General features: G+C 41.1%; 1 protein-coding gene across 3 annotated transcripts in view; it reads right to left on the bottom strand.

Annotated features, from left to right (window-relative positions):
• LOC132780770 (kinesin light chain 3) overlaps positions 1 to 27,500 on the bottom strand; it is a 42,074-nt gene that overhangs the window by 2,414 nt on the left and 12,160 nt on the right. For all 3 annotated transcript variants that reach the window (XM_067462004.1, XM_067462005.1, XM_067462003.1), the window contains exons 3-12: positions 25,030 to 25,260; positions 17,871 to 17,949; positions 13,573 to 13,801; positions 11,601 to 11,688; positions 9,687 to 9,788; positions 8,132 to 8,305; positions 6,551 to 6,650; positions 6,394 to 6,437; positions 5,320 to 5,447; positions 628 to 694 (exon numbers count right to left, since the gene is read on the bottom strand). In XM_067462004.1, coding sequence (XP_067318105.1) covers positions 628 to 694; positions 5,320 to 5,447; positions 6,394 to 6,437; positions 6,551 to 6,650; positions 8,132 to 8,305; positions 9,687 to 9,788; positions 11,601 to 11,688; positions 13,573 to 13,801; positions 17,871 to 17,949; positions 25,030 to 25,260 — 1,242 coding nt within the window. The remainder of the gene's footprint in view (positions 1 to 627; positions 695 to 5,319; positions 5,448 to 6,393; positions 6,438 to 6,550; positions 6,651 to 8,131; positions 8,306 to 9,686; positions 9,789 to 11,600; positions 11,689 to 13,572; positions 13,802 to 17,870; positions 17,950 to 25,029; positions 25,261 to 27,500) is intronic.

A 27,500-nucleotide genomic window follows, 5' to 3' on the forward strand; every position in this document is an offset into this window, starting at 1 on the left:
GAGGGGTCTTTCGCCAACATGCAAAACTACAGCCCCCAAGACTGCATAGCATTGACCCATAAACATAAACATAATAATAATATAATAAACATAAACATAATAAACATAACAGTAAACATAATAGTAATAATAATAATAAGTTCTTGCAAAATGACAGCCCCCAGGACTGCATAGCATTGAATCATAAACATAAATATAAACATAATGATAATGATATAAACAATAAACATAAGCATAATAAACATACAGCCTCCTGGAGGCTGTAGCAAAACTACAGCCTCCAGAACGCCATAGCACAGAACCATAAACATAAATATAATAATAATAAAATAAATAACATAAGAAACATAATAATAGTAAACATAATAATAATAACAACTAAGGCAATGCAAGTGGATCCATTCTGCAGCATAGATGCACCTCAAGGTTTTCTTTTCCATCCCTGGAAGTTTTGCTGTTCTTATGTCAGAAGGGGGTTGGACTGGATGGCCTTCGGAGGTCCCTTCCCACATTAAGATTCTAGGATTCCTATGCTTGCAAGTTGGGGGTTGGACTAGATGACCTTTGGAGGGTCCCTTCCCACACTAAGATTCTATGAGTCCTGCAAATGGGGGGCTTTTGACTTACGGTTGGAGATGCCGCGAAGGGTCTTTCGCCAACATGCAGCACATTCAGGGAGGTGGCCCGCTTCATCCTGCCGAAAGCAAAATAAAAGAACATATAGCATTATACATACATACATATATACATACATATATATATATATATATATGTGTGTGTGTGTGTGTGTGTGTGTGTGTATATATATATATATATATATATATATATATTCACATAACACTATGTAACAAAATTCGAAAAAAATGTTCAGTTCCTGGTTTGAAAGTGTTATTTCCTGTTTACCTGTGCGGTCCTGACTTTGAAAGTAGTTGTTCTATTATAGAAACTTTGTTTTTGTGGCAGAAACTACCTTGAATGGTTTGAGAGAGTCATTGAAATGTCCTATAGCAGGATTTCCCCCCCCCCCCCAAAACTGAAGTTTTTGCAGTTTAATTAACTTTCCCCATTTTTTTTAATGATAGAGCCAATTAGGAAATGACATTTATAACCCAGGAACAAACCCAGGAACCCAGGGGTCAGGCTAGATGCCCTTTGGGGGTCCCTTCCAGTGGAGTCTCCTTCTCTGGAGGCTTTTGAATTGAGGCTGGATGGCCATCTGCTGGGAGGGCTTTGACTGTGTCTTCCTGCCTGGCTGAAAGGGGTCGGACTAGATGCCCTTTGGGGGTCCCTTCCCATGGAGTCTCCTTCTCTGGAGGCTGGATGGCCATCTGCTGGGAGGGCTTTGACTGTGTCTTCCTGCCTGGCTGAAAGGGGTTGGACTAGATGCCCTTTGGGGGTCCCTTCCCATGGAGTCTCCTTCTCTGGAGGCTTCTGAATTGAGGCTGGATGGACATCTGCTGGGAGGGCTTTGACTGTGACTTCCTGCCTGGCTGAAAGGGGTTGGACTAGATGCCCTTTGGGGGTCCCTTCCTGTGGAGTCTCCTTCTCTGGAGGCTTCTGAATTGAGGCTGGATGGCCATCTGCTGGGAGGGCTTTGACTGTGTCTTCCTGCCTGGCCGAAAGGGGTTGGACTAGATGCCCTTTGGGGGTCCCTTCCCGTGGAGTCTCCTTCTCTGGCTTTTGAATTGAGGCGGGATGGCCATCTGCTGGGAGGGCTTTGACTGTGTCTTCCGGCCTGGCTGAAAGGGGTTGGACTAGATGCCCTTTGGGGGTCCCTTCAAGTGGAGTCTCCTTCTCTGCAGGCTTTTGAATTGAGGCTGGATGGCCATCTGCCGGGAGGGCTTCGACTGTGTCTTCCGGCCTGACTGAAAGGGGTTGGAGTAGATGCCCTTTGGGGGTCCCTTCTCCCTCTGCGTTACAGGCGACACACTCAGGGACTACACTACTTTGAATGTTGGGACATGTAGTTTCTAGTCACCACGTATCTCTGATTCCTTTCCAGTGGAAAACAATAGTTCTGTCCAAAAGACATTTGAACCCCGCTCTCCGGTGTCATGCAGTGCATCAATACTGCTGGATTAATGACGTTTTTGGGGTATCGAACGGCATTAAATTTACACCATAGATACACCCAAAGTGAGATAGTCTAATGCTCAAACTGCTACACCATGCTGACCCTAAATGCCATTTTGGATGCGTTTAGAATTATAATTCTTTGCCAGACTCTATTATTATTATTATTATTATTATTATTATTATTATTATTATTTTACTGACACAAAACTTCAGTATGTCACAGCAAATGAGAAATAATAATAATAATAATAATAATAATTATTATTATTATTATTATTATTATTATTATTATTGGCCATGCTATCCAATCCTGGGATGTGTAGCTTGGTGATGCATCTGCATCCTTTGGCAGCGAAGGCTTAAGACCTTGCAAAACTATTATTATTATTATTATTATTATTATTATTATTATTATTTAATGGACATGCATGGGTCCATTCTATGCAATCCTGGGATTTGTAGCTTGATGATGCATCTGCATCCTTTGGCAGCAAAGGCTCAAGATCTTGCAAAAGTATTATTATTATTATTATTATTATTATTATTATTGACCATGCATGGGTCCATGCTTTGCAATCCTGGAATTTGTAGCTTGATTATGCATCTGCATCCTTTGGCTGTGTAGGCTTAAGACCTTGCAAAAGTATTATTATTATTATTATTATTATTATTATTATTATTATTATTAGCCATGCATGGGTTCGTGCTATGCAATCCCGGGATTTGTAGCTTGGTGATGCATCAACATCCTTTGGCAGTGAAGGCTCAAGATTTTGCAAAACTATTATTAATAATAATAATAATAATAATAATAATCTAATGGCCATGGGTCCATGCTATGCAATCCTGGGATTTGTAGCTTGGTGATGCATCTGCATCCTTTGGCAGTGAAGGCTTAAGACCTTGCAAACATTTATTATTATTATTATTATTATTATTATTATTATTATTATTATTTAATGGACATGCATGGGTCCATGCTATGCAATCCTGGGATTTGTAGCTTGGTGATGCATCTGCATCCTTTGGCAGTGAAGGCTTAAGACCTTGCAAAACATTTATTATTATTATTATTATTATTATTATTATTATTATTATAATTGACCATGCATGGGTCCATGCTTTGCAATTCTGGGATTTGTAGCTTGATGATGCATCTGCATCCTTTGGCAGCGAAAGCTCAAGACCTTGCAAAACTATAAATAATAACTATAATAATAATAATAATTATTATTATTATTATTACTATTTAGAGCCATGCTCTATGCTATACAATCATGGGATTTGTAGTTTTGTGAGCCATCCACATCCTTTGGCAGTGAAGGCTTAAGACCTTGGAAAACTATTATTATTATTTATTATTATTATTTAATTGACATGCATGGGTCCTTGCTATGCAATCATGGGATTTGTAGTTTTGTGAGCCATATTATTATTATTAGCCATGCATGGGTCCATGCTATGCAATCATGGGATTTGTAGCTTAGTGATGCATCCACATCCATCGGCAGTGAAGGCTCAAGGCCTTGCAAAACTACTCATTATTATTATTATTATTATTATTATTATTATTATTATTAGTCATGCATGGCTCCATGCTATGCAATCATGGGATTTGTAGTTTTGTGAGCCATCTGCATAATTTGGCAGCAAAGGATCAAAGCCTTGCAAAACTATTATTATTATTATTATTATTATTATTATTATTATTAGCCATGCATGGGTCCATGCTTTGCAATTCTGGGATTTGTAGCTTGATGATGCATCTGCATCCTTTGGCAGCAAAACTATAAATAATAATTGTTATAATAATAATAATAATAATAATAATAATAATAATTTAGCGGTCATGGCTCCATGCTATACAATCATGGGATTTATAGTTTCATGAGCCATCGGCATCATTTGACAGCGAAGGCCCAAGGCTTTGACAAACTATTATTATTATTATTATTATTATTATTATTATTATTTAATTGACATGCATGGGTCCATGCTATGCAATCCTGGGATTTGTAGCTTGGTGGTGCATCAACATTGTTTGGCAGCAAAAGCTCAAGGCTTTCCAAAATAATAATAATAATAATAATAATAATTATTATTATTATTATTATTATTATTAATCATAGAATCATAGAATCAAAGAGTTGGGAGAGACCTCCTGGGCCATCATCCAGTCCAACCCCATTCTGCCAAGAAGCAGGAATATTGCATTCAAATCACCCCTGACAGATGGCCATCCAGCCTCTGCTTAAAAGCTTCCAAAGAAGGAGCCTCCACCACACTCCCTCCGGGGCAGAGAGTTCCACTGCTGAACGGCTCTCACAGTCAGGAAGTTCTTCCTAATGTTCAGAGGGAATCTCCTCTCTTGTAGTTTGAAGCCATTGTTCCCTTGCGTCCTAGTCTCCAGGGAAGCAGAAAGGAAGCTTGCTCCCTCCTCTTCCCTGTGGCTTCCTCTCACATATTTATACATGGCTATCATATCTCCTCTCAGCCTTCTCTTCTTCAGGCTAAACATGCCCAGTTCCCTAAGCCGCTCCTCATAGGGCTTGTTCTCCAGACCCTTGATCATTTTAGTCGCCCTCCTCTGGACACATTCCAGCTTGTCAATATCTCTCTTGAATTGTGGTGCCCAGAATTGGACACAATATTCCAGGTGTGGTCTAACCAAAGCGGAATAGAGCATGGGGAGCATGACTTCCTTAGATCTAGACACTTATTATTATTATTTAATGGACATGCATGGGTCCTTGCAATGCAATCCTGGGATGTGTAGCTTAGTGATGCATCCGCGTCCTTTGGCAGTGAAGGCTTAAGACCTTGCAAAACTATTATTATTATTATTATTATTATTATTATTATTATTATTATTCAATGGCCATGGCTCGATGCAATAGAGGGATTTGTAGTTTACTGAGGCATCCACACTGGCAGAAAAGGCTCAAGATCTTGTCAAAGTACATCCTCCCTGATTCTAGCGCATTGAACCATGGCAATTGAAGTGCATTCATTCTGCAGCATTGATGCATTCCAAGGTTTCCTTTTCTATTGGTGCTCAAACACTTGTGTTTCCAAAGAAGGAATCCTAAGCAGGCGGCAACCGCAATGGCCAAATTGCAAAGCGTGCCCCTTTGGCAGCCGTGCATTGCATTAGTCAGGGTTTTGCAAATAGAGGAGTGCATTAGATTTGATGGCGCATGAGACTGAGGGGTCTATATAATTTTGGAAGAAGTGCCTGCTTACCCGGTGGCGGGGGGCACCCTCCGGACTCCGTCCCCTCTCAGCTTGGAGACCAGCTTCTCGCTGCCCCGCCGGAGGGATTCCCGGAAGCGCGAGAAGGAGCTGCTGCGCCGGAAGCTCCCCAAGGAGTCCTGGGAAAGAAGGAGAACGGTTTCAGGATTTGCAAGACATGGAAGGATACAGGCTTTTGGATGGCCATCTGTCAGGAGAGATTTGATTGTGCCTTCCTGCTTGGCCCTTAGGTGCCGCTTCCAACTCTAGGGTTCCAAGGTCTGCTTGCCACCTCCTCTCATTTTCCTCCCTGGATTAAGCACAAAATCCTTACTTTTAACAGTGAAACTGTCCTATTGCTTTGCAAAAGGCAAAACTTTCGGAATGCTTTGCAAAAGGAAAAACTGGTAAAACTGTCCCATTGCTTTGCAAAAGGTAAAACCGTACAATAATAATAATAATAATAATAATAATAATAATAATGTATACGATTTGCTTTGCAAAAGATAAAACTGCCCAAAAAGTAAAACCGTACAATAATAATAATAATAATAATAATAATAATGTAAAATTATACGATTTGCTTTGCAAAAGATAAAACTGCCCAAAAGGTAAAACCGTACAATAATAATAATAATAATAATAATAATAATAATAATAATGGTAAAACTGTCTGATTGCCTTGCAAAAAGTAGAACTGTCCAATAAAAAATACAATAATAATAATAATAATATTAATCATATTATTATTAATAATAATTACCTTAATTACCTTTGCAAAAGGTAAAACTCTGATAAATAAACATTCTAATAATAATAATAATAATAATAATAATAATAATAATGGTAAAACTGTCCGATTGCTTTGCAAAAGGAAGAACTGTGCAATAAATAATAATAATAATAATAATAATAATAATAATAATAATAATAATAATAATAATGTAAAACTCTCTAATTGCATTGCAAAAGATAATGTATAGGTATGTATATAGGGGGGCGGGGGGAGGTAGGCAGAAGTGTGCCGCAAAGGAAATGCCTGGCCTCATCAGTGCTTGGCTTCCCACAAATGGCCCCGGACCCTACCTGGCTGAGGTGCAAGCTCCCTCCGGTGCCCCACCTGTTCTCATCTGGAAGAAATCAGGAGAAAGGATGAATGAGGCCAAGGCCCCCGATGCCCGAAGGGGAGCCGGTCCCTCCTTGCCCTGGGGCTCTTTCGGGGTGAGCGGGCGCTCTCGTTTACCGTTCCGGGCGGAGGCGAGTTCCGGGTCCTGCGAAGACAGGATCTCCTTGTAGAGCTCCTCGGCCTGCTGGTACTTGCCTTGCTTCAGGTAGGAAGACGCCTGGCGCCCAGGTGGGAAGGAAAAGGCAGGGTTAGCATGGCGAAGGTGTGTCCATGTAGGATGAATGCCATCTGACATCTCTTGGGTTGCCACGGCTCCAGGCTACGGGTTCCTGGAAGTTGTAGTTCCCCAAGGTCTTCCCTGCCAAAGAGCCCTGGAGCCCCACCAAACTACAAATCCCAGGACTCCATAGCAATGTAAGGTAAGAGGGGCGGATAAGACATTATTACTATTATTATTATTATTATTATTATTTCTTAATTATTATTATTATTAATAATACACTATTATTATTAATAATATTATTAATAATACAGATTATTAAGACACATTAATAATAATAATAATAATAACAATAATGTGTCTTAAGCCCTGCCTATGACATTATTATGTCTTAATTATTATTATTATTAATAATACACATTATTAAGACACAATAATAATAATAATAATAATAATAATAGTCTTAAGCCCTGCCTATGACATTATTATTATGTCTTACTAAATATTATTATTAATAATAATAATATGAATAATACACATTATTAAGACACATTAATAATAATAATAATAATAATAATAATGTGTCTTAAATCCTGCCTATGAGATTATTATTGTCTTAATTAATATTATTATTAATAATACACATTATTAAGACACATTAATAATAATAATAATAATAATAATAATAATATGTCTTAAGCCCTGCACATTATTATTATTATGACTTAAGTAATATTATTATTAATAATACCCATTATTAGTAATAATGGGTATTATTAATAATATTAATAATAATGGGTATTATTAATAATACACATTATTAAGACACATTAATAATAATAATAATGTGTCAGAAGCCCTGCCTATGACATTATTATTATTATTATGTCTTAATTAATATTATTATAATACACATTATTAATAATAATGTGTAGTATTATTATTAATAATATTATTATTAATATAACACATCATTATTATTAATAATATTAATAATTATACACATTATTAAGACACATTAATAATATTATTATTATGTCTTAATTTATATTATTATTAATAATACCCATTATTAAGACACATTAATAATAATAATAATAATAATAATAATAATAATAATGTGTCTTAAGCCCTGCCTATGACATTATCATTATTATTATTATTATTATTATTATTGTCTTAATTATTTTTATTGTCTTAATAATAATAATAATAATAATAATAATAATAAATTGTCTTAATTAATATTATTATTAATAATAATAATATTAATAATAATACACATTATTATTATTATTATTATTAGTAATAATGTGTATTATTATTAATATTATTAATAATAATACACATAATAATACCTCGAAGATCATCTGGACCAACCCTATTCAGACCCAATCAAAGCCCTCCCGACAGATGGCCATCTACGCAACAGGTTCCTGGCCAATCAATGCAAGGGGACCCTGGGAGTTGTAGTTTACCAGGTTGTTCTTGGTCTTGGCGACGTTGGGGTCGTCGGGGCCGAGTCGGGTCTGGTAGATGCGCAGTGCGCGCTGGTAGTACTGCTCCACTTCGTCGAACTTGCCCTGGTTCTGGCACAAAAGGGCCAAGTTGTTGAGCTGCTTGGCCACGTCCGGGTGGTCCGTGCCCAAGACCTGTTGTCAAACAACACAGAAGAGTTATTAAGGGGTACGCCTACGCTATACAACACGCGTGGGCCAACTTGCGCCCTCCCCTCCAGGTGTTTTGGACTACAACTCCCACAATTCCTAACAGCTGGTATGGATGCAAGGGGGAGAAAAAATCGTTCTCGAATGCAATCTGCAACCTATTTTGCAAAATCACTTTACATTTGTTGTTTTTTTGTTTATTTATGTTTATTTAAACAAACAAACATAAACAAATAAATGATACATTGTAGTAATAATAATAAATAAATATAACAATAACAGTAATAATAACAATAACAACATTGCAATTAGAAATATGGATGCAAGGAGGGGAAATCGTTCTCGAACGCAATCTGCAAGCTATTTTGCAAAATCACGTTACCTATGTTCATTTGTTTATGTTTGTTTATTTATGTCTATTTAAACATAAGTAAACAAACATAAACAAATAAACGATAAATGATAATGATAATGATAATAATAAACATAACGATAACAGTAATAATAACAATAACAACATTGCAATTCGAAATATGGATGCAAAGGGGGAAAAATGGTTCTCGAACGCAATCTGCAACCTATTTTGCAAAATCACGTTACCTATGTTCCTTTTGTTGTTTGTTTGTTTAAACATAAACAAACACATAAACATAAACAAACAAACAATAAATGATGAAGATAATAATAAATAAACATAACAATAACAGTAATAATAACAATAACAACATTGCAATTCGAAAAATTGATGCAAGGGGGAGAAAAATTGTTCTTGAACGCAATCTGCACCTATTTTGCAAAATCACTTTACCTATGTTCATTTGTTGTTTATTTGTTTATGTTTATTTGTTTATTTGTGGCGCAGTGGGTTAAAGCCCTGTGCCAACAGGACTGAAGACCGACAAGTCGCAGGTTCAAATCCGTGGAGAGGCGGATGAGCTCCCTCTATCAGCTCCAGCTCCTCATGCGGGGACATGAGAGAAGCCTCCCACAAGGATGATAAAAACATCAAATCATCCGGGCAACGTCCCCTGGGCAACATCATTGCAGACGGCCAATTCTCTCACACCAGAAGCGACTTGCAGTTTCTCAAGTCACTCCTGACATGACAAAAAAAATTGTTTATTTGTGTTTATTTAAACATAAATAAACAATAAAGGATAATGATAATACTAATAATAAACATAACAATAACAGTAACAAAGTTGCAATTAGAAAAATGGATGCAAGGGGGAGAAAAATCGTTCTCGAATGCAATCTGCAACAGCAATAATAACAATAACAATATTGCAATTAGAAAAATTGATGCAAGGAGGAGAAAAATGGTTCTCCAATGCAATCTGCAAGCTATTTTGCAAAATGGCTTTACCTTCTCCCGGATCTCGAGGGCCCTTTTGCACAGCGGCTCGGCTTCCTTATACTTTCCCCTTTTGCCATAGAGGACGGCCAAGTTGTTCAAGGTGGCAGCCACCTGCAAGAAATACATCTTTCCTTACCCATGGGTCTGATCCTGAGTGCTAGATAGCCTTGCAAACACATGCATGTGCAAGATCAAAGGTTCGCATAGTTGGAAAGAGACCCCCAAAGGTCAGCTAGTCCAACCCCCTTCTGAAAGGCAGGACAGCATCATTCATTCTCTCCCAACAAGATGACCATCCAGCCTCTGCATAATAATAATAATAATAATAATAATAATAATAATAATAATAACAACAATAATAATAATAGAATCCTAGAGACCCCCAGCACCCTTCAGGTAGGAAGATACCACCCAAGCCCTCCCGACAGAAGGCCATCCAGCCTCTGAATAATAATAATAATAATAATAATAATAATAATAGAATCTTAAGAGTTGGAAGAGACCCCCAAATATCATCTAGCCCAACCCCCTTCTGCCAGGTAGGAAGACACCATCTGAGCCCTCCCAACAGATGGCCATCCAGCCTCTAAATAATAATAATAATAATAATAATAATAATAATAATAATAATAATAGAATCTTAGAGTTGGAAGAGACACCCAAAGCTCATCTAGCCCAACCCCCTTCTGCCAGGTAGGAAGACACCATCTGAGCCCTCCCGACAGATGGCCATCCAGCCTCTGAATAATAATCATAGAATCATAGAATCCTAGAGACCCCGAAAGCTCATCTAGCGCAACCCCCTTCTGCCAGATAGGAGGACACCATCTGAGCCCTCCCAACAGATGGCCATCCAGCCTCTGAATAATAATAATAATAATAATAATAATAATAATAATAATAGAATCCTAGAGACCCCCAACACCCTTCAGGTGGGAAGATACCACCCAAGCCCTCCCGACAGATGGCCATCCAGCCTCTGAATAATAATAATAATAATAATAATAATAATAATAATAATAATAATTAATACTAGAATCTTAGAGTTGGAAGAGACACCCAAAGCTCATCTAGCCCAACCCACTTCTGCCAGGTAGGAAGACACCATCTGAGCCCTCCCGACAGAAGGCCATCCAGCCTCTGAATAATAATAATAATAATAATAATAATAATAATAATAATAGAATCTTAGAGTTGGAAGAGACACCTAAAGCTCATCTAGCCCAACCCTTCTGCCAGGTAGGAAGACACCATCTGAGCCCTCCCGACAGAAGGCCATCCAGCCTTTGAATAATAATAATAATAATAATAAATAATAGAATCTTAGAGTTGGAAGAGACACCCAAAGCTCATCTAGCCCAACCCCGTTCTGCCAGGTAGGAAGACACCATCTGAGCCCTCCCGACAGATGGCCATCCAGCCTCTGAATAATAATAATAGAATCATAGAATCCTAGAGACCCCGAAAGCTCATCCAGCCTCTGAATAATAATAATAACAACAATAACAACAACAACAACAACAACAACAACAACAATAGAATCTTAGAGTTGGAAGAGAATCCTAGAGACCCCCCAAAGATCATATAGCCCAACCCCCTTCAGGTAGGAAGACACCATCTGAGCCCTCCCGACAGATGGCCATCCAGCCTCTGAATAATAATAATAATAATAATAATAATAGTAGTAGTAGTAGTAATAATAATAATAATAATAGAACCATACAATCCTAGAGTTGGAAGAGACCCCTAAAGGGCATCTAGTTCAACCCTACTGCCAGACAGGAAGACACAATCTAAACCTTCCTGACAGATGGCCATCTGCTTGCTAAGATCCCTTTCACATGGATTTTCAGATGAGGTCCAACCAAAGCTATGACTTCCATCCATGTAGACTCCTATCTATTGCACATATGTAACACTGACCGCAGGGTGTTCCACGCCGAGTGTCTGCTCCCGAATATCCAGGGCATCGTTGAGCAGCTCCGTCGCTTCCTTGTACTTGTTCTGGTCCCTGTTGCGGAATAAATTGCAAGGTGTGAATTGTATTTAGGTGCCTATTCGGTTCTGCAAAATAAGCCACCCAAGAAGATGAGCCCCCAGGGATGTCTTTGCAAATCTGTAAAGGAGAATCTTTGTTTTTAGACAGTGGCTGGAAGGTACCCCTAAAGGTCATCCAGTCCAACCCCTGAGAAATACACAGATAGAGAGATAGAAAGTCCTAGAGTTGGAGGTCATCCGGTCATTATTATCATTTACTGTTTATTTGTTTATGTTTGTGTATTTACATTTAAATATACATAAATAGTCTGTTCTTGTAAGTCGCTCCGAGCCCTAGGGGAGTGGTGGCATTTACGTTTGAATAATAAATAAATAAATAAATAAACATAAACAAATAAACAATAAATGGTTTATCCTATTGGCAAAGTCCAAACCAGAGTCCCAGGTACAAGCAATGAAACAATTGCCCCATGAATCACAATGCAAGAAATCCCAAGCGTACTGCTTTCCAGGCTAAGATTATTCCATGAAGCTTTCAGGATAGTAAGCTACGTTGAACTGACACTTTCTCAGAGTATAAATAATAATAAATAAATATAACAACCTCCACTATGAAATTAACACAGTTCGACACCACTTGAGCCGCCATGGCTCAATGCAGTCTGGTCCTGGGAGTTGTAGTTTTGCAAGGACTGGCGCCAAACGGTGCGAACTACAACTCCCAGAATCCCGTAGCGTTGAGTGGTGCCAAACTGCATTCATTCTATAACAGGCCTGGGCCAACTTGGGCCCTCCCCTCCAGGTGTTTTGGACTACAACTCCCACAATTCCTAATAGCCTAATGGCTGTTAGGAATTGTGGGAGTTGTAGTCCAAAACACCTGAAGGGAGGGCCCAAGTTGGCCCACGCGTGAGGTATAGTCTAGGCGTACCTTAATAACTCTTCTGTGTTGTTTTATGACAGGTCTTGGGCATGGACCACCCAGTCCAACCCAAAGTTGACCCTGCCTGGTGTAAATGCACCCAATGCACTTCGTTTTTAAGCAGGATGGTACCCCCAAAGGTCATCCAGTCCAACCCCTAAGAAATACACAGATAGATAGATAGATAGATAGATAGATAGATAGATAGATAGATAGATAGATGGATGTTTGGATGGATGGATTGATGGATGGATAGACGGACGGACGGACGGATAGATGGATGGACGGATAGATGGATGGATGGATAGATGGAAAGATAGATGGATGGATAGATGGATGGATGGATTGATAGATGGAAAGATGGATGGATAGATGGATGGATGGATGGACAGATAGTTGGATGGATGGATGGAAAGATAGATGGATGGATAGATGGATGGATGGACAGATGGATGGATAGATGGATGGATGGATGGATGGATGGATGGATGGATGGAAAGATAGATGGATGGATAGATGGATGGATGGATGGATGGATGGATGGACAGATAGTTGGATGGATGGATGGAAAGATAGATGGATGGATGGATGGATGGACAGATTGGATGGATGGATGGATGGATGGATGGATAGATGGATGGACAGATAGTTGGATGGATGGATGGATGAATGGATGGATGGATGGACAAATAGATGGATGGATGGACGGATAGATAGATATAGATAGATAGATAGATAGATAGTCCTAGACTTGGACGGGATCTCCAAAGGTCATCCCGTCCAACCCAAAGTTGACCCATGCCTGGTGTTAATGCACCCGATGCTCTTCATTTTTAAGCAGTGGCTGGATGGTACCCCCAAAGGTCATCCAGTCCAACCATGCCTGGTGGAAATGCACCCAAAGCCAAAATCCAAAAGTGCGGATCAAGGAGCAGAGCGTATCTGTGTTTTGTCCAGGTAAGTCTCCCGCTTTACCTGTACACCAAGGCCAGGATGTTGAGCATGGTGGCCACGTCCGGGTGGCTGTGGCCGGAGCTCTTCTCCAGGTCCTCCAGCGCCTGCTTGCAGAGCGGGACGGCCACCTCGTAGCGTCCTTGCGAGGCGTATTGGATGACCAGGTTGTGCAGCGTCCGGAGCCGCGCGGGGATCTCATACCCACCTTGCTGTGCCGCGGATGCGGCCGCTGCCGTGGGTCCCTGCCCCCCTGCAAAACAAAGAAACACCCCTAACTCTGCCGCTCTGAGTCTCCTTATGGAGGGAGAAAGCAGGATTTATGAATCCTTCAGTGCCTTCCAAGTTGCCCAGTCTTCTGTGTGCCCAAGGGGGAGTCACTCATTGGGTATCAGCCATTGATTGAGACTCTGGGTTTGAGCCTGCCACTTTTGGACTCTCGCTTGCTGGGGTGTTCCAGCGAGTGTCTCTGTAGACCTTAGAAAACTATTTATAGATTTAAGTCGTTGGCATGCTGGCTGATACCCAAACAGCGGATGAGCTGGAGATGTCTCTGCCTTGGTCCTTTCACTATTGGCTGCTACTTCCTGGCAGATGTCAGGTGGTGCAATACCGGCTAAGCAGTGTAATTTCTCCAGTGGTGTAGGGCGCAGACACCGCGTGATAATGCGGCATGTCTCATTAAGAGCCACATCTACTGTTTTAGCGTGGTGAGATGTGTTCCACACTGGGCATGCGTACTCAGCAGCAGAGTAGCACAGCGCAAGGGCAGATGCCTTCACTGTATCTGGTTGTGATCCCCAGGTTGTGCCAGTCAGCTTTCGGATGATATTGTTTCTAGCACCCACTTTTTGCTTGATGTTCAGGCAGTGCTTCTTGTAGGTAAGAGCACGGTCCAGGTTGACCCCCAGGTATGTGGGTGTGCTGCAATGCTCCAGTGGGATCCCTTCCTTCCCAGGTAATAATCCTCAGAGCTCGGGATGCTTGTCTGTTCTTAAGGTGAAAGGCACACGTCTCTGTTTTAGATGGATTAGGGATCAGCTGGTTTTCCCTGTCATAGGCAGTAAGAGCACCTACAGCTTTGGAGAGCTTGTGTTCTACCATCTCAAAGCTCCCTGCTTGAGCGGTGATGGCACAATCATCAGCATAGATGAAGCTCTCCATCCCTTCTGGCAGTGGCTGGTGATTTGTGTAAACGTTGAACATGGATGGGGCAAGCACGCTCCCCTGAGGCAGGCCGTTCTTCTGTTTCCGCCATCTGCTTCTCTGGCCCTGAAACTCAACAAAAAAGCTCCTGTTTGGTAGCTGATTTCCTTGAGCGGTGATGGCACGATCATCAGCATAGATGAAACTCTCTGTCCCTTCTGGGAGTGGCTGGTCATTTGTGTAGATGTTGAACATGGATGGAGCAAGCACGCTCCCCTGAGGCAGGCCGTTCTTCTGTTTCCGCCATTTGTTTCTCTGGCCCTGGAACTCAACAAAAAAGCTCCTGTTCGGTAGCTGATTTCCTTGAGCGGTGATGGCACGATCATCAGCATAGATGAAGTTCTCTGTCCCTTCTGGCAGTGGCTGGCCATTTGTGTAGATGTTGAACATGGATGGAGCGAGCACGCTCCCCTGAGGCAGGCCGTTCTTCTGTTTCCGCCATCTGCTTCTCTGGCCCTGGAACTCAACAAAGAAGCTCCTGTTTTGTAGCAGGTTTCCTATGAGGCGGGTGAGGTGGTCGTCCTTTGTGATACTATACATTTTTCTCAGGAGGAGGCAGCGGTGGTTCACAGTATCATAAGCCACTGACAGGTCTATGGAGACAGTTCCTGTGATCTGCTGCCTTTCAAAGCCATCTTCTATGTCTTGCAAGACATCCGGGCGTCCCCTGGGCAACGTCTTCGTAGACGGCTGATTCTCTCAATCCAGAAGCAACCAGAAGCGACTTGCAGCACAGAAAATGGCAGGATGCAAACCAAACAAATCATTTCGTTTGCTTTCTTGGGGAACCTGTTTATATAACGACCTGTATCCAAGGATCCCAGACATTTTGACTGTAAGTGATTCAAAAAAACAGATGGGAAGGCTATACGAAACTATTTGACAAGTCTAGACAAAGCCCCATAAAACAGGTCTGAAACTACGCAAGTAGAGACAGCCTTGGGTGGGATTTATGAGGCTTTGCGTTCTTGCTTGGCTTGGAATCATAGAATCATAGAATCCTAGAGTTGGAAGAGACCTCATGGGCCATCTAGTCCAACCCCATTCTGCCAAGAAGCAGGAAAATTGCATTCAAATCACCCCTGACAGATGGCCATCCAGCCTCTGCTTAAAAGCTTCCAAAGAAGGAGCCTCCACCACACTCTGGGGCAGAGAGTTCCACTGCTGAACGGCTCTCACAGTCAGGAAGTTCTTCCTCACGTTCAGGTGGAATCTCCTCTCTTGTAGTTTGAAGCCATTGTTCCATTGCATCCTAGTCTCCAAGGAAGCAGAAAACAAGCTTGCTCCCTCCTCCTCCCTGTGGCTTCCTCTCACATATTTATACATGGCTATCATGTCTCCTCTCAGCCTTCTCTTCTTCAGGCTAAACAGGCGCAGCTCCTTAAGCCGCTCCTCATAGGGCTTGTTCTCCAGACCCTTGATCATTTGAGTCACCCTCCTCTGGACACATTCCAGCTTAGAGTCAATATCTCTCTTGAATTGTGGTGCCCAGAATTGGACACAATATTCCAGGTAACGTGGTCTAACCAAAGCGGAATAGAGCATGGGGAGCATGACTTCCCTAGATGTAGACACTAGGCTCCTATTCATGCAGGCCAAAACCCCATTGGCTTTTTTTGCCGCCACATCACATTCCTGGCTCATGTTTGACTTGTTGTCCACAAGGACTCCAAGATCTTTCGGGTGAGTCTACACCAGGGTTTCTCAACCTGGGGATCAGGACCCCTGGGAAGGGTCAACAAAGACCATCAAAAACACAGTATCTTCTGTTGGTCATGGGGGTTCTGTGTGCAAAATTTGGCCTAATTCCATCATTGGTGGGGTTCAGAGTGTTCTTTGATTGTGGGTGAACTATAAATCCCAGCAACTACAACTCCCAATTATCAAGGTCTGTTTGGTCCAGATCCATCACTGTTTGAATCCACAGTGCTCTCTGGATGGAGGCGAACTACAACTCCCACACTAAAGGTCAATGCCCACCAAACCCTTCCAGTATTTTCTCCTGGTCGTTGGAGTTCTATGATCAATTCCATTGTTGGCTAAATTCAGGGCACTCTTTGATTGCAGATAAACTATAAATCCAAGCAACTACGACTCCCAAATGTCAAGGTCTGTTTTCCCCAAACTCCACCAATGTTCACATTTGGGCATATTGGGTATTCATGTCAAGTTTGGTCCAGATCCATCATTGCTTGAGTCCACAGTGCTCTCTGGATATAGGTGAACTACAACTCCCAAACTCAAGGTCAATGCCCACCAAAACCTAGTGTTTTCTCTTGGTCATGAGAGTTCTGTGTGACAAGATCGGTTCAATTCCATCGTTGGTGAAGTTCAGGATGCTCCTTGATTGTAGGTGAACTATACATCCCAGCAACTACAACTCCTAAATGTCAAGATCTGTCTTCCCCGAACTCCACCAGTGTTCACATTTGGGCATGTTGAGTATCAGTGCCAAGTTTGGTCCAGATCCATCATTGTTTGAGTCCACAGTGTTCGATGGATGTAGGTGAACTACAACTCCCAAACTCAAGGTCAGTGCCCACCAAACCCTTCCAGTATTTTCTTCTGGTCGTGGGAGTTCTGTGATCAATTTCATTGTTGGTTAAGTTCAGGATGCTCTTTGATTGTAGATGAACTATACATCCCAGCAACTACAACTCCCAAATTTCAAGGTCTGTTTTCCCCAAATACCACCAGTTTTCACATTTGGGCATGTTGAGTATCCGTGCCAAGATCCATAACTGTTTGACTCTACAGTGCTCTCTGAATGTAGGTGAACTACAACTCCAAAACTCAAGGTCAATGCCTAACAAACCTTTCCAGTATTTTCTCTTGGTCATGGGAGTTCTGTGTGACAAGATTGGTTCAATTCCATCATTGGTGAAGTTCAGGATGCTCTTTGATTGTAGGTGAACTATAAATCCCAGCAAGTACAACTCCCAAATGGCAGAATCAACCCGCCCGCCAACCCCACCAGTATTCAAATGTGGGCATATTGGGTATTTGTGCCAAATTTGCAGCTCAAGTGGCATCAAAATGCATTAAACCCATAGTGTAGATGGATTTAATGCAATGGATATTGTTCCATGTCCATCATCCCCGCCCCAAGTACATACCTGGCCTCTGCTCATCTTCGTCGCTGGGGAATAAGGACGATAGGCTATCCTTCCTCTGCTCCGAATCGTCTTTCTCTGCCTGCAAGGGGAGATGACCACGGAACTCACTTGGCTGCATCTACATTATTATTATAGATCCAGTCTTAGATCCATTATCATCATCATCATCATCATCATTATTATTATTATTATTCCAGTCTTGGACCCATAATAATAATGATGATAATAATAATAATAATAATAACAACAACAACTATTATTATTATTATTATCGATTCAGTCTTGGATCTATTATTATTATTATTATTATTATTATTATTATTATTATTCCAGTCTTGAACCCATAATAATAATAATAATAATAATAATAACAACAACAACTATTATTATTATTATTATCGATTCAGTCTTGGATCTATTATTATTATTATTATTATTATTATTATTCCAGTCTTGAACCCATAACAATAATAATAATAATAATAATAATAACAACAACTATTATTATTATTATTATCGATTCAGTCTTGGATCTATTATTATTATTATTATTATTATTATTATTATTATGGGTTCAAGACTGGAATAATAATAATAATAATAATAATAATAATAGATCCAAGACTGAATTTATAATAATAATAATAATAATAATAACAACAACTATTAATATTATTATTATTATTATCGATTCAGTCTTGGATCTATTATTATTATTATTATTCCAGTCTTGGACCCATAATAATAACAACAACAACAACTATTATTATTATTATTATTATTATTATTATTATTATAGATTCAGTCTTGGATATATTATTATTATTATTATTATTATTATTATTATTATTATTCCAGTCTTGGACCCATAATAATAATAACAACAACAACAACTATTATTATTATTATTATTATTTTTATAGATTCAGTCTTGGATCTATTATTATTATTATTATTATTATTATTATTATTATTCCAGTCTTGGACCAATAATAATAATAATAATAATAATAACAACAACAACAACAACTATTATTATTATTATTATTATAGATTCAGTCTTGGATCTATTATTATTATTATTATTATTATTATTATTATAGATTCCGCCTGGAAAACACACATCACCCCAATAATAATAATAATAATAGTAATAGTAATAGTAATAGTAATAGTAATAGTAATAATAATAATAATAATAATGTATTGTCAAAGGCTTTCATGGCCAGAATCCCTAGGGTGATGTTGTTGTTGTTGTTGATGATGACTATGCCATTATTATTATCTTCTGAAGATGCAGGATAAACGTCAGGAGAAAATGCTGACAACACCCGGCCATACAGGCCAGAAACCACAGATCACCCCAACATCATCATCATCATCATCAACAACAACGTATTCTCTAGGCTTTCATGGCAGGAATCACTGAGGTGTTGTTGTTGTTGTTGTTGTTGTTGTTGTTGTTGTTAATCCAGCCATACAGTCCAGAAACCACACATCACCCCTATAACAATAAAAACGACAACAATGTATTGTTGAAGGCTTTCACGGGAGGAATCACTGGAGTGATAACAATGACAACAACAACAACAACGTATTCTCTAGTTTTTCAAAGCAGGAATCACTGAGGTGTTGTTGTTGCTATCTTCTGAAGATGCCAGCCATAGATGCAGGCGAAATGGCAAGAGAAAGCCCAGATCAATCCAATAACAATAGCAGTAACAACAACAACAACAACAACAAATAACAACAACAACAACAAGAAATACATATAGTAAGGTAACTATTGTCCCCAGACATTAAGTCCAGTCGTTTCCGACTCTGGTGCTCATCTCCATTTCTAAGCCGAAGAGCCAGCGTTGTCCGTAGACACCTCCAAGATCATGTGGCCAGCATGACTGCATGGAACACCGTTACCTTCCCGCAGGAGCAGTACCTATTCATCTACTCACATTTGGATGATTTCGAACTGCTAGGTTGGCAGAAGCTGGGGCTGACAGCGGGAGCTGGGCAGCTCAGCGGTTTAACCCCACTGCGCCAACAGGGTCTCTTTTCTAAGCCGAAGAGCCGGCGTTGTCCGTAGACACCTCCAAGGTCATGTGGCCAATGGCATGACTGTATGGAGCACCGTTACCTTCCCGCTGGAGCAGTACCTATTGATCTACTCACATTTGCATGTTTTCGAACTGTTAGGTTGGCAGAAGCTGGGGCTGACAGCGGGAGCTCGGCAGCTCAGCGGTTTAACCCAGTGTGCCACCAGGGTCTCTTTTCTAAGCCGAAGAGCCGCCGTTGTCCGTAGACACCTGCAAGGTCATGTGGCCAGCAGGACTGCATGGAGCACCGTTACCTTCCCGCTGGAGCAGTACCTATTCATCTACTCACATTTGCATGTTTTCGAACTGCTAGGTTGGCAGAAGCTGGGGCTGACTGCGGGAGCTGGGCAGCTCAGTGGTTTAACCCACTGTGCCACCAGGGTCTCTTTTCTAAGCCGAAGAGCCAGCATTGTCCGTAGACACCTGCAAGGTCATGTGGCCGGCATGACTGCATGGAACACCGTTACCTTCCCGCAGGAGCAGTACCTATTGATCTACTCACATTTGCATGTTTTCGAACTGCTAGGTTGGCAGAAGCTGGGGCTGACTGCGGGAGCTGGGCAGCTCAGTGGTTTAACCCACTGTGCCACCAGGGTCTCTTTTCTAAGCCAAAGAGCTGGTGTTGCCCGTAGACACCTCCAAGGTCATGTGGCCGGCATGACTGCATGGAACACCGTTACCTTCCCGCTGGAGCAGTACCTATTGATCTACTCACATTTGCATGTTTTCGAACTCCTAGGTTGGCAGAAGCTGGGGCTGACTGCGGGAGCTGGGCAGCTCAGTGGTTTAACCCACTGTGCCACCAGGATCTCTTTTCTAAGCCGAAGAGCCAGCATTGTCCGTAGACACCTGCAAGGTCATGTGGCCGGCATGACTGCATGGAACACCGTTACCTTCCCGCAGGAGCAGTACCTATTGATCTACTCACATTTGCATGTTTTCGAACTGCTAGGTTGGCAGAAGCTGGGGCTGACTGCGGGAGCTGGGCAGCTCAGTGGTTTAACCCACTGTGCCACCAGGGTCTCTTTTCTAAGCCAAAGAGCTGGTGTTGCCCGTAGACACCTCCAAGGTCATGTGGCCGGCATGACTGCATGGAACACCGTTACCTTCCCGCTGGAGCAGTACCTATTGATCTACTCACATTTGCATGTTTTCGAACTCCTAGGTTGGCAGAAGCTGGGGCTGACTGCGGGAGCTGGGCAGCTCAGTGGTTTAACCCACTGCGCCACCAGGGTCCCTTTTCTAAGCCGAAGAGCCGCCGTTGTCCGTAGACACCTGCAAGGTCATGTGGCCGGCATGACTGCATGGAACACCGTTACCTTCCCGCAGGAGCAGTACCTATTGATCTACTCACATTTGCATGTTTTCGAACTCCTAGGTTGGCAGAAGCTGGGGCTGCCAGCGGGAGCTCGGCAGCTCAGCGGTTTAACCCACTGCGCCACCAGGGTCCCTTTTCTAAGCCGAAGAGCCGCCGTTGTCCGTAGACACCTGCAAGGTCATGTGGCCGGCATGACTGCATGGAACACCGTTACCTTCCCGCAGGAGCAGTACCTATTGATCTACTCACATTTGCATGTTTTCGAACTGCTAGGTTGGCAGAAGCTGGGTCTGACAGCGGGAGCTCGGCAGCTCAGTGGTTTAACCCACTGTGCCACCAGGGTCTCTTTTCTAAGCCAAAGAGCTGGTGTTGCCCGTAGACACCTCCAAGGTCATGTGGCCGGCATGACTGCATGGAACACCGTTACCTTCCCGCTGGAGCAGTACCTATTGATCTACTCACATTTGCATGTTTTCGAACTCCTAGGTTGGCAGAAGCTGGGGCTGACTGCGGGAGCTGGGCAGCTCAGTGGTTTAACCCACTGCGCCACCAGGGTCCCTTTTCTAAGCTGAAGAGCCGCCGTTGTCCGTAGACACCTGCAAGGTCATGTGGCCGGCATGACTGCATGGAACACCGTTACCTTCCCGCAGGAGCAGTACCTATTGATCTACTCACATTTGCATGTTTTCGAACTGCTAGGTTGGCAGAAGCTGGGTCTGACAGCGGGAGCTCGGCAGCTCAGCGGTTTAACCCACTGTGCCACCAGGGTCTCTTTTCTAAGCCAAAGAGCTGGTGTTGCCCGTAGACACCTCCAAGGTCATGTGGCCGGCATGACTGCATGGAACACCGTTACCTTCCCGCTGGAGCAGTACCTATTGATCTACTCACATTTGCATGTTTTCGAACTGCTAGGTTGTCAGAAGCTGGGGCTGACTGCGGGAGCTGGGCAGCTCAGTGGTTTAACCCACTGCGCCACCAGGGTCCCTTTTCTAAGCTGAAGAGCCGCCGTTGTCCGTAGACACCTGCAAGGTCATGTGGCCGGCATGACTGCATGGAACACCGTTACCTTCCCGCAGGAGCAGTACCTATTGATCTACTCACATTTGCATGTTTTCGAACTGCTAGGTTGGCAGAAGCTGGGTCTGACAGCGGGAGCTCGGCAGCTCAGTGGTTTAACCCACTGTGCCACCAGGGTCTCTTTTCTAAGCCAAAGAGCTGGTGTTGCCCGTAGACACCTCCAAGGTCATGTGGCCGGCATGACTGCATGGAACACCGTTACCTTCCCGCTGGAGCAGTACCTATTGATCTACTCACATTTGCATGTTTTCGAACTGCTAGGTTGTCAGAAGCTGGGGCTGACTGCGGGAGCTGGGCAGCTCAGTGGTTTAACCCACTGCGCCACCAGGGTCCCTTTTCTAAGCTGAAGAGCCGCCGTTGTCCGTAGACACCTGCAAGGTCATGTGGCCGGCATGACTGCATGGAACACCGTTACCTTCCCGCAGGAGCAGTACCTATTGATCTACTCACATTTGCATGTTTTCGAACTCCTAGGTTGGCAGAAGCTGGGTCTGACAGCGGGAGCTCGGCAGCTCAGTGGTTTAACCCACTGTGCCACCAGGGTCTCTTTTCTAAGCCGAAGAGCTAGTGTTGCCCGTAGACACCTGCAAGGTCATGTGGCCGGCATGACTGCATGGAACACCGTTACCTTCCCGCAGGAGCAGTACCTATTGATCTACTCACATTTGCATGTTTTCGAACTGCTAGGTTGGCAGAAGCTGGGTCTGACAGCGGGAGCTCGGCAGCTCAGTGGTTTAACCCACTGTGCCACCAGGGTCTCTTTTCTAAGCCAAAGAGCTGGTGTTGCCCGTAGACACCTCCAAGGTCATGTGGCCGGCATGACTGCATGGAACACCGTTACCTTCCCGCTGGAGCAGTACCTATTGATCTACTCACATTTGCATGTTTTCGAACTGCTAGGTTGTCAGAAGCTGGGGCTGACTGCGGGAGCTGGGCAGCTCAGTGGTTTAACCCACTGCGCCACCAGGGTCCCTTTTCTAAGCTGAAGAGCCGCCGTTGTCCGTAGACACCTGCAAGGTCATGTGGCCGGCATGACTGCATGGAACACCGTTACCTTCCCGCAGGAGCAGTACCTATTGATCTACTCACATTTGCATGTTTTCGAACTGCTAGGTTGGCAGAAGCTGGGTCTGACAGCGGGAGCTCGGCAGCTCAGCGGTTTAACCCACTGTGCCACCAGGGTCCCTTTTCTAAGCCGAAGAGCTGGTGTTGCCCGTAGACACCTCCAAGGTCATGTGGCCGGCATGACTGCATGGAACACCGTTACCTTCCCGCTGGAGCAGTACCTATTGATCTACTCACATTTGCATGTTTTCGAACTGTTAGGTTGGCAGAAGCTGGGGCTGCCAGCGGGAGCTCGGCAGCTCAGCGGTTTAACCCACTGTGCCACCAGGGTCTCTTTTCTAAGCCGAAGAGCCGCCGTTGTCCATAGACACCTGCAAGGTCATGTGGCCGGCATGACTGCATGGAACACCGTTACCTTCCCGCAGGAGCAGTACCTATTGATCTACTCACATTTGCATGTTTTCGAACTGCTAGGTTGGCAGAAGCTGGGGCTGACTGCGGGAGCTGGGCAGCTCAGTGGTTTAACCCACTGTGCCACCAGGGTCTCTTTTCTAAGCCAAAGAGCTGGTGTTGCCCGTAGACACCTCCAAGGTCATGTGGCCGGCATGACTGCATGGAACACCGTTACCTTCCCGCTGGAGCAGTACCTATTGATCTACTCACATTTGCATGTTTTCGAACTCCTAGGTTGGCAGAAGCTGGGTCTGACAGCGGGAGCTCGGCAGCTCAGCGGTTTAACCCACTGCGCCACCAGGGTCTCTTTTCTAAGCCGAAGAGCCAGCATTGTCCGTAGACACCTGCAAGGTCATGTGGCCGGCATGACTGCATGGAACACCGTTACCTTCCCGCACTAGCAGTACCTATTGATCTACTCACATTTGCATGTTTTCGAACTGCTAGGTTGGCAGAAGCTGAGTCTGACAGCGGGAGCTCGGCAGCTCAGCGGTTTAACCCACTGCGCCACCAGGGTCTCTTTTCTAAGCCGAAGAGCTAGTGTTGCCCGTAGACACCTGCAAGGTCATGTGGCCGGCATGACTGCATGGAACACCGTTACCTTCCCGCACTAGCAGTACCTATTGATCTACTCACATTTGCATGTTTTCGAACTGCTAGGTTGGCAGAAGCTGGGTCTGACAGCGGGAGCTCGGCAGCTCAGCGGTTTAACCCACTGTGCCACCAGGGTCTCTTTTCTAAGCCGAAGAGCTAGTGTTGCCCGTAGACACCTCCAAGGTCATGTGGCCGGCATGACTGCATGGAACACCGTTACCTTCCCGCTGGAGCAGTACCTATTGATCTACTCACATTTGCATGTTTTCGAACTGCTAGGTTGTCAGAAGCTGGGGCTGACAGCGGGAGCTCGGGAGCTCAGCGGTTTAACCCACTGCGCCACCAGGGTCCCTTTTCTAAGCTGAAGAGCTGGCGTTGTCCGTAGACACCTCCAAGATCATGTGGCCAGCATGACTGCATGGGACACCGTAACCTTCCCACTGGAGCAGTACCTATTGATCTACTCACATTTGCATGATTTCGAACTGCTAGGTTGGCAGAAGCTGGGGCTGACAGCTTAATAATCAATGAATGATGGGGAGAATGGGGACGGGCACACCTGTGTGTCCTTGGGGTCCTCGTACTGCTTGAGCTGGTTGAGGAACTCGAGATGCTTCTTCTCCTCCTCCAGCTGGGCCACGGCCTCCTGGCTCTGTTGCAGGCGCACCTGCGTCACGGCCAGCTCGTCCCGCAGCCACAGGTTCTCCTGGCACAAGCGCTTCACCTGCGCACGCAGCTTCTGCTTCTCCGCCTCCAGGGAGCCCAGGTGAGAGGACAGCGCCACCATCATCTGCGCAAAACACGAGGAGGAGGGGAGCCCACCCAGGACCCCCACTCACAATCATTGCAATAAGGAATAAATCTATTATTAACTGAGGCTGTGGGATGGCCATCTGTCGGGAAGGCTTTGGTTGTGTCTCCTTGCTTGGAAGGAAGGGGTTGGACTGGATGGCCCTTGGAGTCTCTTCCAACTCATTCGATGGCCATTCAGTCCTTGCTTAATCATAATAATGGAATTCTAGAGCTGGGAGGACCACCTCCCACCCCCAGTCCAACCTCTTTCCACCATAAAGGGGAAGCACAATCAAAGCCTTCCCATCAGATGGCCACCCAGACTCAGTTAATAACAGATTTATTCCTTATTATTATTATTAAACATATGTTTAATAATAATAAGAAGAAGAACCTAATAATAATAATAATAATAATAGATTTATTCCTTATTATTATTATTAAACATATAAAAATAATAATAAGAATCTAATAATAATAATAATAATAATAGATTTATTCCTTATTATTATTATTAAACATATAAAAATAATAATAAGAACCTAATAATAATAATAATAGATTTATTCCTTATTATTATTATTAAACATATAAAAATAATAATAAGAACCTAATAATAATAATAATAGATTTATTCCTTATTATTATTATTAAACATATAAAAATAATAATAAGAACCTAATAATAATAATAATAATAATAATAGATTTATTCCTTATTATTATTATTAGACATATAAAAATAATAATAAGAACCTAATAATAATAATAATGATAATAGATTTATTCCTTATTATTATTATTAGACATGTAAAAATAATAAGAACCTAATAATAATAATAATAGATTTATTCCTTATTATTATTATTAGACATATAAAAATAATAATAAGAACCTAATAATAATAATAATGATAATAGATTTATTCATTATTATTATTAGACATGTAAAAATAATAATAAGAACCTAATAATAATAATAGATTTATTCCTTATTATTATTATTAAACATGTAAAAATAATAAGAACCTAATAATAATAATAATAATAATAGATTTATTCTTTATTATTATTATTAGACATGTAAAAATAATAATAAGAACCTAATAATAATAATAATGATAATAGATTTATTCCTTATTATTATTATTAGACATGTAAAAATAATAAGAACCTAATAATAATAATAATAGATTTATTCTTTATTATTATTATTAGACATATAAAAATAATAATAAGAACCTAATAATAATAATAATGATAATAGATTTATTCCTTATTATTATTATTAGACATGTAAAAATAATAAGAAGAACCTAATAATAATAATAATAATAATAGATTTATTCATTATTATTATTATTAAACATGTAAAAATAATAAGAACCTAATAATAATAATAATAATAATAGATTTATTCATTATTATTATTAGACATGTAAAAATAATAATAAGAACCTAATAATAATAATAGATTTATTCCTTATTATTATTATTAAACATGTAAAAATAATAAGAACCTAATAATAATAATAATAATAATAGATTTATTCTTTATTATTATTATTAGACATATAAAAATAATAATAAGAACCTAATAATAATAATAATGATAATAGATTTATTCCTTATTATTATTATTAGACATGTAAAAATAATAAGAAGAACCTAATAATAATAATAATAATAATAGATTTATTCATTATTATTATTAGACATATAAAAATAATAATAAGAACCTAATAATAATAATAGATTTATTCCTTATTATTATTATTAAACATGTAAAAATAATAAGAACCTAATAATAATAATAATAATAGATTTATTCTTTATTATTATTATTAGACATGTAAAAATAATAATAAGAACCTAATAATAATAATAATGATAATAGATTTATTCCTTATTATTATTATTAGACATGTAAAAATAATAAGAACCTAATAATAATAATAATAATAATAGATTTATTCTTTATTATTATTATTAGACATATAAAAATAATAATAAGAACCTAATAATAATAATAATGATAATAGATTTATTCCTTATTATTATTATTAGACATGTAAAAATAATAAGAAGAACCTAATAATAATAATAATAATAATAGATTTATTCATTATTATTATTAGACATATAAAAATAATAATAAGAACCTAATAATAATAATAGATTTATTCCTTATTATTATTATTAGACATGTAAAAATAATAAGAACCTAATAATAATAATAA

Source organism: Anolis sagrei, chromosome Y (assembly GCF_037176765.1).
Source record: "Anolis sagrei isolate rAnoSag1 chromosome Y, rAnoSag1.mat, whole genome shotgun sequence".
Classification (NCBI taxonomy): Eukaryota; Metazoa; Chordata; class Lepidosauria; order Squamata; family Dactyloidae; genus Anolis; species Anolis sagrei.